General features: G+C 44.9%; 1 protein-coding gene across 1 annotated transcript in view; it reads right to left on the bottom strand.

Annotated features, from left to right (window-relative positions):
• SOS2 (SOS Ras/Rho guanine nucleotide exchange factor 2) overlaps positions 1-16,946 on the bottom strand; it is a 49,155-nt gene extending 32,209 nt beyond the window's left edge. The window contains exons 1-4 of the mRNA XM_084208806.1: positions 16,726-16,946; positions 4,655-4,780; positions 1,675-1,806; positions 197-361 (exon numbers count right to left, since the gene is read on the bottom strand). Of these exons, the coding sequence (XP_084064932.1) occupies positions 197-361; positions 1,675-1,806; positions 4,655-4,780; positions 16,726-16,812 (510 nt within the window). The 5' untranslated portion in view covers positions 16,813-16,946. The remainder of the gene's footprint in view (positions 1-196; positions 362-1,674; positions 1,807-4,654; positions 4,781-16,725) is intronic.
• Between the last annotated feature and the right edge of the window lie 558 nt (positions 16,947-17,504).

Below are 17,504 nucleotides of genomic sequence, written 5' to 3' on the forward strand. Positions count from 1 at the left end.
ATCTGCCATGAACAAGGAGAGAAGCTTTGCCTTTGACTTAAATTTTTGCTGTGACAGGTCTGGCATGAGCAAGGAGAGAAGCTCTGCCTTGGAGTAAAAGCAGGCTCTCCCTCTGATCCTCCTCTGAACACACCTTGCAGATCAAATAAAATGGAACAAATCACCTCTAAATACTGTTTTAATCCCAAGCCCTTACCTTATCAGCACACATTGATACTTTAATGTCCTGCTGGGAGATCTCAAAGTGTCGGATATTGAAAACGTAATTTCCAGCCAGCTTTAAAATGTCAGCTGAGATGTATTCCAAAACAGCCACGATATAGAGAGAGACATGGTAATCCACCTTGTAGCCCAGGACCTCCTGCAAAGTGAAAACAAGAGAAAACAAATGGTATTGATTCCAGAAATGAATCTAGAATGACAACAAACACATTGAATTTTCTACCGAAATGGATTTTGTCTGCGGTGATAATTTACAGTAATGGAACACCCAGGGCTGAGACATCAAATGGAAATTAAAACATCTGCCTGGAAGGAGAGGCTTGTAAATACTTGTGGTATTTTGCAGTATTTTAAGAGAGAAAAAGCTACAGAACTTGAAATAATCCCTCATCTAAAAATGACAGTCCTAAAAATAGAATTCATTTAAGGAAGGGACTTCAGTGGAATTTCTCCTGTACTTAAATTTCCATCTTTGTCTGTGCTTATTGCAGGACTCTGACCCTCATGTGGACGCTTGAGAACAGATTAGGCTTCACTTTCAAGGAATCATGGAATGGTTTGGGTGGGAAGGGACCTTAAAGATCCTCTCTTCCACCCCCTGCCACGCCAACTGAGCACTCAGCACTCCATAAAACAATGGAGCCCAGGATGAACGTGGCACATCATCCTTGGGAACATGCTCCACGTCCTGCACAGCCTGCACCACGCAGCCTTTCACCTGCCAACGAACGCAGCTGACTTTGTGCATTTCACTAAGGCAGACTTGTTCTCATTATGTGTTGCTGCATCCTCTAAAAATCAGATTTTGGGCCTGTTTTCACACTTCTAAACCAGATTTCACCAAGGAACACCAGTGGTGTTTAGGAAGATCTTATTTAGTGCTGTTTCCTCTCTTCACATCCCTCCCCCTCTCATTAACCCTCAGGAAGTGAGATGTGTATGTGAACACAGCAAGGAGACCTGAAAAGTGCTTGAATTTCTGCTTATGCTCCAATACAGCTTTCTCAACAGCTGGAAACACCTCTGCAGATCTCCTGATTTTAAAACCTGAGGCAGCAGTGACATTCAGCAGGGACAGAAAGGACACTGACACATCTTGGTTGACAGTACACAAGGAACAGGATCTGCTGTTCCTTCCTCTTCTATTTTGATTTCTGCAGCATTTTGAAACAAATAAATGCATCAAAGCAGTGCTGCTGAAGTAGGGGAGGTGTTTGAGTTTTGTTTATGTTAAAAACTAACTAATCCTATTTCAAAGTAGAGTAATGGATTAACACACTGATGTCTTGAAGGTGATGAATTTAAGGATTTACTTTTATTACACAATACAATAAATTCAGCTTTATGGCGATTCTTTACTCCCTCTGCCAAGAAGAAAAACTTCTAAATTTTCATACAAATTAAAGAAATACACGAAAGGTCATGCTGGGGGGCAGGAAAGGTGAGAGGTACCTTCAGTAAGGGATGGATTTTGTCCACAGGGAGCAGGAGGGGGTTCCTTCTTTTCCGTTTCTCGATGGCCGACTGCGCATCAGCGATGGCCCACTTGTCTATGGGGTGGGGAAACGTCTTCTGAACCCGCTCCTGCCAACACAGACAGCTCTGAGCCCAACCACAGCCACCAGGGAGGTTTAAATAAAACAGCACAGCAAATTACTTCCCCTCCAGGACAGGCAATTATCCTCCTCCTCAGTGTTTGCAACACCTTTTCCTAATTGTTCTCTCCTTACCCAACCCCGCTTCTCTCTCTTCAGCAATCCTGAACAAGTTCCCCTCCCTGAGCACCAAGAGTTCCTTCAAATCTCCTAAAATTTATGATCTTTTCAAGAGCAGCAAGGAGGTTTCAGTCTCCACTTCCAGTGGAAGATGTTCCTGCCATGGTAGGAGTTGGAAATGGATGTTCTTTAAGATCCCTTCCAACCCAGACTATTCTGTGAGGCCAGGATCCCAAAATATAAACACCATCAGAGAGTACTGAACAGTTTACAGCCTACAAAAAACCCAAACTGATATTGTTCCTATCTGAGAAAAGAGTGTAACTTGCCCTACATCAGATCAAGTTTATGGCAGGAACGAAAAGCTGAAGGATGAGCTGGAAAAAAATGGTGAAATATTTGTGTCCCTTTGATTAAAAATTTTTTGCACATATTCCAAGACCTAACAGAAAAGCAGATTTTCTTAGAGGCAGCTTTTAAACCTTTGCAGTGGCCATTTAATGCTCCCAGGCTAACCCAGGGTGACATTCCCTCCTGGAGAGCAGCCCCCAAATGACCCTTCCTTGGGATCCTGCCAGGAGAACCTCCCAAAAATGCAGCTAAGGTGGCATTCAGCATTCTTCAGCTTAGAATCATGGAGTTCCACACTGATTTGGGTTGGAAGGGACTTAAATCCCATCCAGTGCCACCCCTGCCATGGCAGGGACACCTGCCCCTGTCCCAGGCTCTGGGAATTCCATCCCAGGCAGGAATTCCTTCCCAATACCCAACCTAACACGAGCCTGCTGTGCTCCAACACTGCTTCCCTCTGGTCCTTTAGGAACCATTTGAAGGGCTGCTTCTATTTATCAAACATTTCTAATTTGAGATTTTTAGACCTTGATCTGGCAAATACTTAAGGCCAACATCTTGGACAAACAGTTCCATTAGCTCCAGGCTGTTATGTAAATATCTCAGGATAAACTTCAGGGATCACAGCTCTCATGTTTTCCCTTTACAGCTAAAAACAGCTGAGGAGCAGATCCAATCCCAAGAGCTCTTAAGGAACTATTAAATTTTGCTTTTAATTTAGTGATATAATAATCTTCATGCATCAGTATTAAAAAAACCCCATAAATTAATTATTAATGTTGAATAAAGGGCATCTAATAAAAATCTAAAACCCTTTGGGCAATTATTGGGCCAATACATACATACACATATACACACACATACATACATATATATATATAAATTATACATCTAAAATATATATGATTAACATAAATATACACATATCATACATATATATTAAAATATACAATTATATACATTTAACTATATATAAAATTTTCTTTCATTTCCATGATACACATTTATATTAATACAGACACATAATAATTGTAACACATATAATTTATATAATATATATATGTAATTCTTTTAATTTGCACATAGAGAATCCCATTCAAAGACATCATTTTGGATGAGGCTGAAAACCCTGGACCTACAGATTGATGTAAAATTAATGTTCTACAAAGCTCTACTGGGGCACAGCCACATGGAAGCATTTTCTCCCTCCAGACTCCATTAAACCCTCATTTTGGAATGATGACACAAAAGCTGACAGCTGCAATAATACAAGAGCCTCAGTGAGCCCAGTAAAGTCCCAGGAATATCCAACTTTGTTCCCTCAGCTGCACAACCCAGGCCTGACAACAGTAACCTTTCATTGAAATATTTAAATTTTTTTCTTGCATATTGATGTCAAAAAAGTAGGAAAAATTCTTAAATTCGTTGTGCATTCAACAGCAGAAATTCCTTTGAAGCATTTTGCATTTACAGGAAGAATTTACAGCAGCTCCAAGCTCAGATCCTCCAAACCACAGGTGCAGCTAAAGCAGCTCCTGGGCTGGGAAGGGAGCAGGACTTGGCAGCTTCCTTCCCAAATTCACATTGCAGATCTTCAATTCCCCACACTTAATGAGGAAAAATTCCCACAATTTCCCTCCTGAAGCACTGGGTAAAAAATGAGTTTCCAGTTAAATTTGCTTTTAAAATCTAAATAGAATCAGAGAATCCCAGATTAGTTTGGGTTGGAAGGGACATCAAAGCTCATCCAGTTCCAATCCCTGCCATGGGACACCCTCCACTATCCCAGGCTGCTCCAAACCCTCCAGCCTGGCCCTGGGCACTGCCAGGGGTCCAGGGACAGCCACAAAGTCCTGCCAGGGAGCTCTGGGTGTCACTGTCACATTTTCTGAAAAATCCCTCCACCAGGATTTCTTCTCCTGGGAAGCTGAGAAGCCTCAGAGAAAAATGAAAACAATTGTCTGATTGCTTCTCCTGTGTTCCAGGCTCCCTTGGAACGTGGTTGGAGATTGTTTATCCAACAGTTTGATTGGTTTCATGTGAATTGTTTTAACTTAATCACCAATCCCAGCCAGCTGTGTGGGACTCTGGAAGAGTGAGAGTCATGATTTTTCATAATCATTCTTGTTTAGCTTTCTGTCTGTATCCTTTAGGATAGCTAATATAGCATTTTTTAAGATAATATAATATCATAAAATAATAAATGAGCCTTCTGAGAACATGGAGTCAGATTCATCATTTCCTCCTTCATCCTGGGGACTCTGCAAATTCAACACTCTGGGCTTCCAGCCTGCATTGCCCAAAATATCCCAAATAATTCCAGCAATCCCAGAGGCCAAGGCTGGTGTGTGCAGCCCCAGTCCTACCTCCACGTCCTGCACAGTGCGTGGCTGGGCAATGCACAGTTTGTTCAGCAGCTGCAGGATCAGCTCCTCTATGTAGTACAGGGAATCCTCCTTTGCTGACAGGTTGGGGTGAACCTGCTGCTGCACCTGGCCAAAGCAATTCAAAGAATTAGTGTCACCATCACATTTTCTGAAAAATCCTCTTTGCCCAGGATTCTTCTCCTGGAAAGCTGAGAAGCCTCAGAGAAAAAAGAAAACAATATTATCTCATCTGCTTCTCTTGTGTCTTGCTGCTTTGGAATGTGGTTTGGACATTGTTTACCAGCAGGTGATTGTTTCATTGGTTTCATGTGAATTGTTTTAACTTAATGACCAATCAGGGTCAGGCTGTGTTGGGACTCTGGAAGGAGTCTTAAGTTTTCATTTTCATTCTTTGTAGCCTTCTGCCTTTCTCTATTCTTTAGTATAGTTATAATATAATACAATATCATACAATATCATATATCATTTCACAATAAATCAGCCTTCTAAGAACATGGAGTCAGATTCATCATTTTCTCCTTCGTCCTGGGGACCCAGCAATTACCACAAATTAGGATTTTTTTCATGGAAAGCTGGGCCTAAAAACAAATCCCAACAAAAGGAGGATAGTTCTGGACTGCAGTGCTGCAGATTCACACACTTTTCATATTTCTCACAAGTTTTCCTCTGGAGTTAAGGTGGTAATTCCTATTCCTGCCAAGCTGGCACCTCTGTGGAATTCCAAACTCTGTGTTTTACCATTATGGTGGAAAGAGTGCCAAGCCAAGGCAGATTTCTGCCAGCACTGGAGTGAACTCATCCCTGTGGGTATCTGAGTTCCTGAATGAGTAACTGCACTGATGTCACCAGCCCCAGCCACGAGTGAGTGATGGAGTCACTCCCCCTGCCTGGGGGACTAAACACAGGAGCAGCAAGGAAAAGCTGCTCCCCACCTCTCTCCAAGGCAAGGCAGGACAATTCCTCTTATCTCACTTCATGGAGATTAATCTCAGCTTTGGTTTCCCAGGCTAAACTAGACCAGACAACCTCAGCATGTGCCCATAGAGAAAGGGCTACAATTAACTCATCCTGGGTCAGCAGGGCTCTTTTGCTACTAAAAATCCCCCCAGTCAAACCATCCCACCTTAAAAAGGAAAAAAAAAAATCACTCAGGGGTTAGTCTCCATACTCAGTTTTCCCTGGCAGCCTCTCAGTCAGGAAAGTGCTCACTAGATCTCAAACTATAGCCAAAAGATTTGTAAGGAAGACAATCCAGGGAAATTCCCTGCTCTCCCCACACAAATTCCACCTAAATCACCTCCAGAAAGTCATGTGACACACTCACATTGGGATTCACAGGACAAATGGGGTGGCAGCTCCTTGGGACAAGACACAAACATCTTTGGGTTGAATTCTGATGCTCTGAAATAAAGGTACAGCCCCTTCCAAAGCCCAGGGAGCAGTTCCCAAAAACTGGGGGGCTCTGGGGGCTTCCTCCAAATTAAGGAGAATCCCAGAATGGTCTGGGTTTGAAAGGACCTTCAAGATCATCCTGTTCCTCTCCTGCCATGGCAGAGACACCTCCCACTGTCCCAGGCTGCTCCAAGCCCTGTCAAACCTGGCCTGGGACACTGCCAGGGATCCAGGGACAGCCACAGCTTCTCTGGGAATTCCATTCCAGAGCCTCCCCACCCTCCCAGCCAAGAATTCCCAATTCCCCATCTAACCCTGCCCTGTGTGAGCTCGAATCCAGCTGCCCAGTCTTGTTATAAAGTTATTTCATAGCCCTGTAAATGCAATTTTGCCTTCTGTGCCTCAAACATGAATCTCTGCTTTACACTACTGATTCCTAGCTGACACAAGATCCTGAAAGAAAGAAAAAATCCTCAAGAAAACCGAACTCACTCCTTGAAAACTCCTCCTTAAGACAGCAGGTTTCAACAAGAGCCAGGGCATTTTGTGTTCTTCCTGAACATGAGAGTTTAATTCACAAAACAATGGCAAACCAGGAAGTGCTGGGAAGGTCCTGCCACGTGTCTCAGAGAGCAGCACTAGAGCAAGAGCAGGACCAGCAAAGAAATCAAATGAAATTCTCTGTCCCTGCAGTGAACCCTTAATGGTGCTCCAGAGAACTGACAAGAACAGGAACAGTCAGAAGAGGAGGAAGATCAGGAGAAGATGGGAACTCCCATTCCCTGATCAGACCTCAGCTGTTCTCCTCTTTCCAGTCACTTATTTCACACTTCACTGCACAAAAAATGATTTTATTTGTACCTGACTTCAGTTGCCAGGCCTGAACAGCTCATGCCACACTCCCCTAAACTTTCCTGGGAGCGCCTGGATGTGCAGCAAGGCTGAGGAGCAGCAGAGGAGCACAGAGCCCTCCTTAAACAGCGCCAGGGAATCTCAGCTTCACTTTAGGAACACAAATCATGGAATCCTGGAATGGCCTGGATCAGAAAGGACCTTTAACACCATCCTATTCCATGGCAGGGACACCTCCCACTGTCCCAGGGTGTCCCAGTGTCCAGCCTGGCCTTGGATCCAGGGGCAGCCACAGCTGCTCTGGCAATCCCAGCCCAGCCAGGAATTCCCAGTTCCCAATCTCCCACCCATCCCTGCCCTCTGGCACTGGCAGCCATTCCCTGGCTCCTGTCCCCCCATCCCTTGTCCCCAGTCCCTCTCCAGCTCTCCTGGAGCCCCTTTAGCCCTGCAAGAGGCTCTGAGCTCTGCCTGGAGCCTTCTCCTCCAGGATGAACATTCCCAGCACCCCCAGCCTTCCCTCATTTCTGTTCCATCCCCAAATCACCTCGGGGGCCCTCTCCAAGTCCTGGAGTCAATGCTCCTTCAGAAGGAGCAAAACCAACAACAAAGCCCAACATCTCCTGGTTGAGACAACTCTCCCCAGAGGATTTAGAAGCTCAGCTGCCTCTTGAAATGAGTCTGCAGCATCCTGAAAGGTCCCAGAGGTGCTTCTGCACTCCCTGGCTTTCAGAGAAATCAATTTGATGTAAATGCTGAGAAGAAAAAACCAATTTCATTTCAAGACAGTGTTTTTCAGAGCAAAACAAAAATGCTGTAATAAAAGCTGTGCACCAGCTGATGCAATCAGATGCCACTGGATCAAGGAGAGAACACAAATTCTTTAGAGAACTCCCCAAATCCTGGCTGAGAGGACTGGAAAAGCAAGGAGAGATTGATCAACCCTCAAAGTAAGGAAAAAAGCAGGAGAAGCTCCTGGGGATGGTACTCACAGAAGGGACATCCACTGGTCTCTGCTTCTCACTGAAATATCTGAACACAGTTACATAAACTGGCATGGAATAAACACCCCAGAGCTACCCAGGCTGAATTCTGTCTGGCAACTGTTTCTTTTAAGGGTCAAAATTCCCTTTAAAACCCACAGGTGCTGCCCTGATGAGCCAGAGCTCTGCTGCAAGAAGCTGAGCAGAAGGGAACACAGAAAGCAGATTTTTAGCCTATTTTATCTGTGAAATAGCAGAGTCTGGAGTCATTAAAGAGAGATTAGGATTAGCAGAATGAACTAATTTGTAGTGTCATTTACACAGATTTAGTCCAAGTTGTTCCAATGAAAAGAAATTAAAAAATAGGTGCAAGGGTGGCATTTGAACTTGGCCTTAAGGCCTTTCTGGGGGACATAATTTTATTTTGCACTGAAATTCCTGAACTGCTTCTCTTGCCCTTAAACTTTTCCCTATTTTTCCACCCTTCCAATGTGCATTTGATGAAAATCCTCAAAAGCTTCTCCTCAAAATTCCTTCTCAGTGAGATATTACTAATCCTCAGAGCAAGGAGTCTGCTCAGAAAAGATGAGGATGAAAACTTTTCATGCAGATAAATGGTATTAAAACTAGAAACAAATTGATCTTATTTCTTGGTTTTTAGGGTTTTTTTTTAACCAATATAATGGCAGAATTAATTTTAAATTCAGGACTGAATTCAGGATTTAGAATTCACAGGAATTCTGGATCTCAGACTTGGGGAAAGGTAGAAGTCCAGAGTAGAAAAAAAATTATCAAAGGGTTTCATTTGAAATGACAAAAAACTGAGGGGAAAAATAGAAAAAAATAGAGACCTCCAAGGAAGTTCTTTTTAGCCTTTTCTGAGACAAACCAACAGCTTGCTGGCTACAACACCCAAACATATTTTTACTTAATAGATTATTTTGATAGTGAAAACACATTCAGAAAGCTCCAGCTGTTCCACAGCGAGCACTTGAGCAAAACAAGAGATTTTTCACTTAAAAAAACCCCAGGAACAGAAAATTCCCAAATCCATGATGTGCACATTGAGTCTGCAGGCAGCACATTCCTTCACAAAAACTTGGATTCATCTTCCTGAAATTTTTGGTAAAAACATCCCAGTTCTGTACTCATATTCAAAACTACATTTTTCAGAAAATGGAATTCCAATATTACCTGGGATTTCAGAACAAGAAATTTCTCATTTAAATTTTTAAAAAAAAAATTTTTTTAAATCTCTTTTTTAATTCCTTCTTATCTTTTCTCTCCTAAAGATAACCCTGACCACAAGAAACACAAAACATCTGCTCCAAAGGCATTTTTAATCCCTCATCTGGATGATGCTCCAGAGGAAGAAGGGAACTAAATGGAGCAACTTAAAGGGAACACCACTGATATTCCCAATTTTCAAGCATTATTCTTTAGAAAGAACCACAAGGGATGTGGTTTAAATTTAAATATTTAAATCTAAAAAGATTTAAACACTTGAAGAGAAATCCCCAATAAAAATGCACTGTCAACTTTTTTAAAATAACCACACTGATTTCTTATTTTATTTCCAGTGCAGCATTTTCTGGCTGGCCTGTCTTTCTTAAATCAGACTAAAACATGCTGAGAGAGGAACAGCATGAAGCAGCCTCTTAAGTAAAAGAGAATTTTTATCTACAGACAGCATTTGGCTTTTTTACTGAAGCATGGTTAGCAAAATAAAATTATCCCTCAACTGACTGCACAGGGGTATTAAAAATCATCTTACACCACCACTTTGGTTAAATGTGGGTTTTTTCCATCTTTAGCTAGTTAAATAATCTTCTCTTCACAGTATATTGTAGTTGAGGGGAGGGTGAATTAAAGCAGGAATGATGGGTGGTACAGACAGGATCTGACTCTGAACCACCATCAAAGACTGTCCTAAAATCTCTTGGGAAAGCTGCTTGGTGCCCACAGAAAAAAACATAATAATGTACAAATACACACAAATTCTTCTTTCTCCAATTAATTGTTGTTTTCTTTTATACAGAGTAAAGGGGAAGCTCAAAGTGGATTTGTTTACACATCCACAAACTATATATATATATATATATATACATTTTAATCTTCAAACCTGATGGAAAATGAAGTGTTTGGATTTGATCCATCCATAAAATGCTTTGTTGAAATTGAGATAAAGCCTGAGGGAGCCCAGCACAGCCCCTGGCTGTGACAGGGGAGAGAAACACCACGAGGAGGCTGTGCCCTCATCTGAATGAACACTTTGGGGGATTTCTGAAGGAGTTCTCAATGAGTTAGAGATGGCACCTCTGAGATTTCAGATTATGTGATTTATTTTCTTATCTTGTACAGGAAGGGTGAGTTGGGCTCACATCTTCACTGCATGGCTCAGAAGGTCACAAGACCCTCAGTTACAAGACCTTTCAAGGAGTTATTGGCCAATAAAACACTGCCAACAAGGATATTTGTGTTTTTGACCCAATCCTTAAATATTTCATCTTATGGACCCACACTACAGTGTGAGCTTTCTTAGCCACTCAAGTTATGGCACACAAACCCACAGAGCTGCATTCTAAACTCCTTGTTTACCTCTGGAACTACTTTTATTTTTATATCTTAAACTCTAAAACTCTAAACTTTGCTTTACTCAGCTTAACATGTCTCTGCTTTAAACTACAAATCCCCATTCTCACTTCTGGCCCCTCAGTTTGGGAGCCTTTTCCAAGGTCCCAGATCAAATCCTGGGTTGATCTTTGGCTCACAGCCCCAAAGCTCTGAGGGTTCCCTGCATTTCAGATTCCAGCAAACCCTGACAGCTCCCAGTTCTCCCAGAACCCTTCCCAGGGAGCTGAGAGCTGCTCTGAGCATGGAATTCAGCACTCAGGGCTCCCTCTCCCCACTTTTTACACCCCACCCTTCCCAAGGAGCACGGTTCAGTGAGGCAGACTGAATTATTCCAACCTGCAGCGTGAATCCCAGCATGGTTTGGGTTGGAAGGGAGCTCAGATCCCATCTCATTCCAGCCCTGTGCCATGGCTGGGACACCTGACACCATCCCAGGCTGCTCCAAACCCCATCCAGCCTGGCCCCAGACACTCCAGGGATCCAGGGGCAGCCACAGCTGCTCTGGGCACCTGTGCCAGGGCCTCACCTCCTTCCCAGGGAAGAATTCCTATAATCTGGAGACAGTGAAGGCCCTCAGAGTAATTTCCCCACGAACCAAGTGGTGACTGAGGTGACACTAAGCTCAGGAGAGCAGGGCCATGGTGCAGGAAAGGCAGGTTTTCCACATGAGTAACGCTCCGGAAGCACTGATGGGAAAGGCTGGCACAGAGGCAATCAGTGAGGTCATTAGAAAAGCAAATCCCAGACTCCACAGCTCCTCTGGAACTGATTAGATAAGGGCTGCACTGTGCAAAGACAGAGCTGGAAACGCAGGGAGAGCAGGAGGAGGTGGACAGGAGACACTGCAGGAGGTGAGAGGATGAGAAGATGGATTGGGATTGGGGTTGGGGTTGGGGTTGGGACTGGAGCCCAAAGGCTCCACAGCGAGGTGAATCACAGCAGCCAACAGCTCTGGTGGTTTTTAACTCCTGTGCCTGCTCCCCAGGCCAAGGCAAACACTAATTCCCATTTCCACTTGAACAACACAGGTAGGAAGTGTTCCTTCTGCTGGAGCTGCCAAATGAAACCCCAGCACTCCTACTGAACACCTGGGATGTAAAATCCACCTTCACCTCACAACCCTCCTGCTACTGTGTGCCAACCACAGATTCCTGTGTCAGAAACTTTGCTACAATGAAAAAAAAGCATGAAAAGAATAAGATTTAAATAAAAGGAGCAGCCCCCTTTGGTTCCAGGCTGAGGCATCCATAGAATCCCAGACTGGTTTGGGTTGGAAGGGATCTTTAAACCCATCACATTCCAAATCCCTGCCTTGGGCAGGGACACCTTCCACTAGCCCAGGTCACTCAAATTCATGTTTGGAGCAACTGCAAGGTCCAGGCTCCTGAGCTCAAATAAATGTATTTATGAGAAGCTAAATGACCTCAGAGATTTCAAACCTAAATGTAACTATTTTTTTTAACAAGCAACTTCCCTGTTGGAATTGTAATGCATTAAATAATAATAGATGCTAATGAAATTAAAATGCTTTAAATATGAATCCATTATAATGAGGCTAAAACACATTAAATAATTCTAACCCAAGGGGAGCCTGATCCTGCCATGGAAAACATGCATGGAATAAAGCTGGACACCCCTGCACCTCCTGACCTCAATCCCAATCTCACACATCACCACAGAGAAACTCCTACATGTTTAAAAATACAGAAGCCCTGAACTAATGTAAACTCAAAAAAAGTCCTCAAAATGGTCTTTTATATCTGTCTATGCAACATTTGCTAAGAATAAACCCTTTAGTCATGCTCTAGAAATTTGATGAGTGGTCCAGAGCAATGGTGGAATTGTTTTAGAAAATGCAAATAGTGCCCAGAGCCAGGATTATCCCAACATGTGGTGCCTGCAGAGCTGTGGGGTTTAACTGTGTGTGGATCACAGGGAAAACCCAAAAGGAGAATCCCTGGGAGATGCTCCTGAAATTTATTTAGAAAAAATCAAAGAGCAAAGCAGCTGAACACACAGCTCTTGTTTACAGAAATACATTTTGAATTTGCCAGGGGACACAAATCCTAATTATGGAATCCTGGAATGGTTTGGGTTGGATTTAAACCCATCCAGTGCCACCACTGCCGTGGCAGGGATCCCTCCCACCGTCCCAGGGTGTTCCAATCCCTGTCCAGCCTGGCCTTGGGCACTGCCAGGATCCAGGGGCAGCCACAGCTGCTCTGGCAATTCCACTCCAGGGCCTCCCCACCAGGAATTCCCAATTCCCAATCTCCCATCCATCCCTGCCCTCTGGCACTGGGAGCCATTCCCTGGGTCCTGTTCCCCCATCCCTTGTAAAATGTAAGCTCAGGACACACAAGAATATTTTAAAGGCGAATAAATCCATATCTATGAATTCCTCACACTCTAATTCTATGGGGTTTATTTTAAAAAGTTGCTCCAGGGGAATCTTTTTGCAGCTGTAGTTTATGTTTGGGCAGATGCTGGTTGGTGATTAGGGGCTGCTTTAGGTCAGATTCCAGAGAGATCAGGAAAAGAAAATAAAAGGAAAAGAAATTTATTCCAGGTACCAATGGAAGGCATTTGATAGAAGTGAATTTTTCAACTACACTTCCCAAAAACCTTTTATGCAACTCACATCCAGGATATTAAAACTGGGACCTCCAGTGGGCTGGAGGGAGTGACAGACTCAGCTGCTGCCTCTGAAATTCCTACAGGACTGGGATCCCAGTATCAACCTGCAAAATAACTCACACAGGACAGGAATCCCATTCAATAATTCACAGAGGACTGAAATCCCATTCAGTAATTCAGAGAGATCTTAAATCCCAGTATCAACCTGCAAAATAATTCATACAGGACTGAAATCCCAGTATCAACCTGCAAAATAATTCATATAGGACTGAAATCCCAGTATCAACTTGCAAAATAACTCACAGAGGATTGGAATACCATTCACTAATTCACAGAGGACTGAAATCCCAGTCTCAACATGTAAAATAATTCCCACAGGACTGAAATCCCATTCAGTAATTCATAGAGGACTGAAATCCCAGTCTCAACCTTCAAAATAATTCACACAAGACTGGAATTCCATTCAGTAATTCTTACAGGACTGGAATCCCAGTATCAACATGTAAAATAACTCATATAGGACTGGAATCCCAGTATCAACCTGTAAAATAATTCCCACAGGACTGGAATCCCAGTCTCAGCCTGTAAAATGATTCAGCTCTGGGGAGTTCCATCTGGAATTCAGCAGGAACAAGCTGTGGCACTGGATCTGTGCTAGGAGAGGTGGTCCCAAACCCAAAATGCAGCTTAAAAAAGGGTTTCACCATTTGACATCTCCCCCAATAAAGGCCAAACTAAGCAAAACCAACCCAAACACCAAGACACAAACAAACAAAAACCAAAACCCAAAGCCAGCTGCCAGGTTAAAAGCCTTTATCAGGATCTGTGTGGGATGATTTACCTGCTCCAAACAGCAGCTCAAGTCACCAAACCTCAGTGATCACATCAAAATAATGTTTTCTTCTGACTCATTTACTTTGAAAGGATTTTATATCAAATTACCCTCACTCCCTGCTTCATTTCCAGCACAGCAGCAGAAGAAAATAAAGAAATTAAGTGTTTTAGAGCAAGGATGTGCTTGTCCATCTCCCAACTAGAACAGAAGCAAATATATGAAACTGCTTCTAATTTTCCAAACTACAAGATCCTCAGGTGCCAGTGCTAAGGAATGTGGGCATAAAAATATATAAAATCTGGTTTAAAGATTCTGGTCACTGTCTACTAATCTTAAAGAGTATAAATGCATATAAAATATTGTTCAAAAGACACATTCTCTTTTTTTTTTCATGGACTAAAGTAAGAACTGATTTGTTTTACCATTTTTAAGTGTCCACTGAATAGAATAAAAGTAAAGCAAGAGTTTAAAAGTGGTTTGATAAAAACAAGTTACTTTAAACTTGCTGAGTTCATAATAAAGAGATTGAAGCTCTTTAAAGCATGTTCTGGACTTAAAATCCAAGCAATAAAGAAATATTCTTTATTGTTAGTAAACTACATGGGCTCCTTATCCAGCTCCACATCTTTGTGCATTTTAGACTTAAATCTTTTTCCCACTTTAACATGCACAAAGAAAAGCAAAATCTATCTTCTTTTTCTGCTTCTGCTTTCTGTTTCTCTCCTTCAAGAAGTGCTCATTTAAAGGAAAAGCTTTCAGGAATGGGAAATAATACCCAGGATATTAAAAACACAGCTTAAGAGTTAAAAACCCCCCTCTATTCCAGGGATTCAACTAAAAAAATACTAAAGTTTATTTAAAGTTTTCATCACAAAGCAACCTGCTTGGAAAAATCATATCTCAGCTGGCCAACGAGTGGATTTTTAACTATCTGCAAACAGCAGTGATGATGTTTAATGAATTGGGAAATTAACAGAAAATTGGAGGATTTCACACTCTGGATTCAGTGCCAGGTTCTTCAGCTCCCCTAGAAATAATGCAATAGTTATTTTGGATAATTTCCTGCCCATTTTAAGCTCTCCAGTGCTTGCTTTAAAGAGTATCTTTTAAAGGTGTTTTAACACTGAGAGTGCTTCCCCAGCAGGATGACAAGGATACAATTTTGGGTTGACTCACTGATACTGTGTGTTCACACCAGAAATTCACATTACAGCCAGATTGCCTCATGCTCCAGGGTGGGTCCTGCACACCAGGAACTTTCCCAGGGAGAAAAAACCTGGCTACAAGCAAATACACATTTTTACAGGCACTCACTGGCATCACAACCCTGTTTCCTCTGCTTTAGAAAGCTGAAATTGTTGCTTTTTTCACCAAAACCAAGTGCACAAATAGAACTGGTAAAGCAGCATGATCCCTACAACTTTTGCTGCATTTGTATTTGAGGATGATGAATGCACCTCTAAATTTTAAGGGAATCTTTTTGCATCTGTAGCTCATGTTTGGGCAGATGCTGGTTGGTGTTAAGGGGCTGCTTCAGGTCAGATTCCAGAGAGATCAGGAAAAGAACAGCCTGGCATTCTCTAAGACACTGGAAAGCAGCTTCCATGAGCAGAAGATTTTAGGGTAAAGAGCAGAAAATCCAGGATTCTTCAGACAGGCAATTAGTGGTTTCTATGCCAGCCACAAGACTACTTAGACAGGCACCCAAAACAAATGCAGATCTTTTACTCTATTAAAAAATAACAGAGAATCATTATCCAACAGCATCACTACATCTATTCTTGGAGACAAAAAGAGACAAGCAACTCACCATTGCCCAAAGTATCTGTATGGCAGCACCAGAGATGCAGATCAGCAGATAATGATGGTCAGAATTATGGAATAACCCTCAGCTTTTGGAAATGACACACAGCAGGGCACTGCTTCCTCCAGCCTCAATTTATCACTGTTTTACACTGCTGGGGGTGAAAATGGGGGTGGGCAGGAGCTTCCCTGCTGTGCAAACACATCCTAAACCCACGGATTCACCTCCTGTGTGTTCCCACTCTCAGCTGTGCAGTGGCAGATGTGCCACAGGGTGGCCTCTCCCTGCACCACAGGTGGCTGCTGTCACAGGTGTCACCTGAGTGCCGGGAACAGCGCGGGGAAGGGGAAAGAGCCTGGAAAGGTGTCAGGAGAAACGCCTGGGAAGGGGATGAAGGAGGGGGTGAAGGAAAGGGTGAAGGAAGGGATAAAAAAGGGGATAAAAGACGGGATGAAGGATGCCATTCCCCCGCACATCAGCAGTGCTATCAGGGTGTCCAGAGCAGCTGTGGCTGCCCCTGCATCCCTGGCAGTGCCCAAGGCCAGACTGGACAGGGCTTGGAGCACCCTGGGACAGTGGAAGGTGTCCCTGCCCATCGCAGGCAGTTGGAACGGGATGAAATTTAAGATCCCCTCCAAGCCAAGCCAGTCTGGGACACCAACCCCTGGAAGCGAGAGCCCCAGTTAAAGCGGAGAGCGAAGTTGAGCGAGCGCAGGTGCCGGAGCCGCAGCGCCCGGCCGGCCCCTCACGCCCGCAGCATCCCCGCCCGCAGCGGCCCCGGCCGGCCCCGAGGGAGCCGCGGGGGGCTCGGGGCGCTCCCGGCGCTGCCCCAGGGCAGGGCGGGGGCCGGGGCTCCACCTGCCCGGAGCGCGGGGCAGGCTCAGAGCAGGTGCCGCCGCTCGGCGCCGGGACTGACCTTGCGCAGGGCGGGCACGAAGAGGCCGCGCCATTTCGGGCCGTTCTCCTCGCCCAGGAACTCGTAGGGCTGCGGCGGCGGCTGCATGGCGGCCGCTCCGCATCGGGGCCGGCCGGGCCGCCGCGGTGTCGCTGCTCACCCGCCCGGCCGGGCCGCCATGGCTCGGCGGGGCCGCTCGGGGCCGCTCGGGGCGCGGGGAGGCGCCGGGCGGGGGTCGGGACGGGCCGGGCCGGGCCCCGCTCGCTGCGGCCCCGCTGCCGCCGCCGCCCGCGGCCGCCGCCCTGCGCGCCTGCGCCGCCCGCCCCGCGCGCCCCCTGCGGGCCGCGCCCGGAACTGCGCGCACCGAGCGGGGACGGCCGGGCCGGGGAGAGCTCCGAACCGAGGGGAGAGCTCCTGAACTGGGGGATAATTCCTCACTGAGGGGAGAGCTCCGAACCGAGGGGAGAGCTCCGAACCGAGGGGAGAGCTCCTGAACTGGGGGATAATTCCTCACTGAGGGGAGAGCTCCGAACCGAGGGGAGAGCTCCGAACCGAGGGGAGAGCTCCGAACCGAGGGGAGAGCTCCTGAACTGGGGGATAATTCCTCACTGAGGGGAGAGCTCCTGAGCTGGGGGAGAGCTTCTGAACTGGGGGATAATTCCTTACTGAGGGGAGAGCTCTGAACCGAGGGAGAGCTCCTGAACTGGGGGATAATTCCTTACTGAGGAGAGAGCTCCTGAACTGGGGGAGAGCTCCTCACTGAGGGGAGGTTTCCTTCCCTGGGGGATAATTCCTTACTG

The sequence above is a fragment of the Fringilla coelebs genome, assembly GCF_963513975.1.
Source record: "Fringilla coelebs genome assembly, chromosome: 6".
Taxonomy (NCBI): domain Eukaryota; kingdom Metazoa; phylum Chordata; class Aves; order Passeriformes; family Fringillidae; genus Fringilla; species Fringilla coelebs.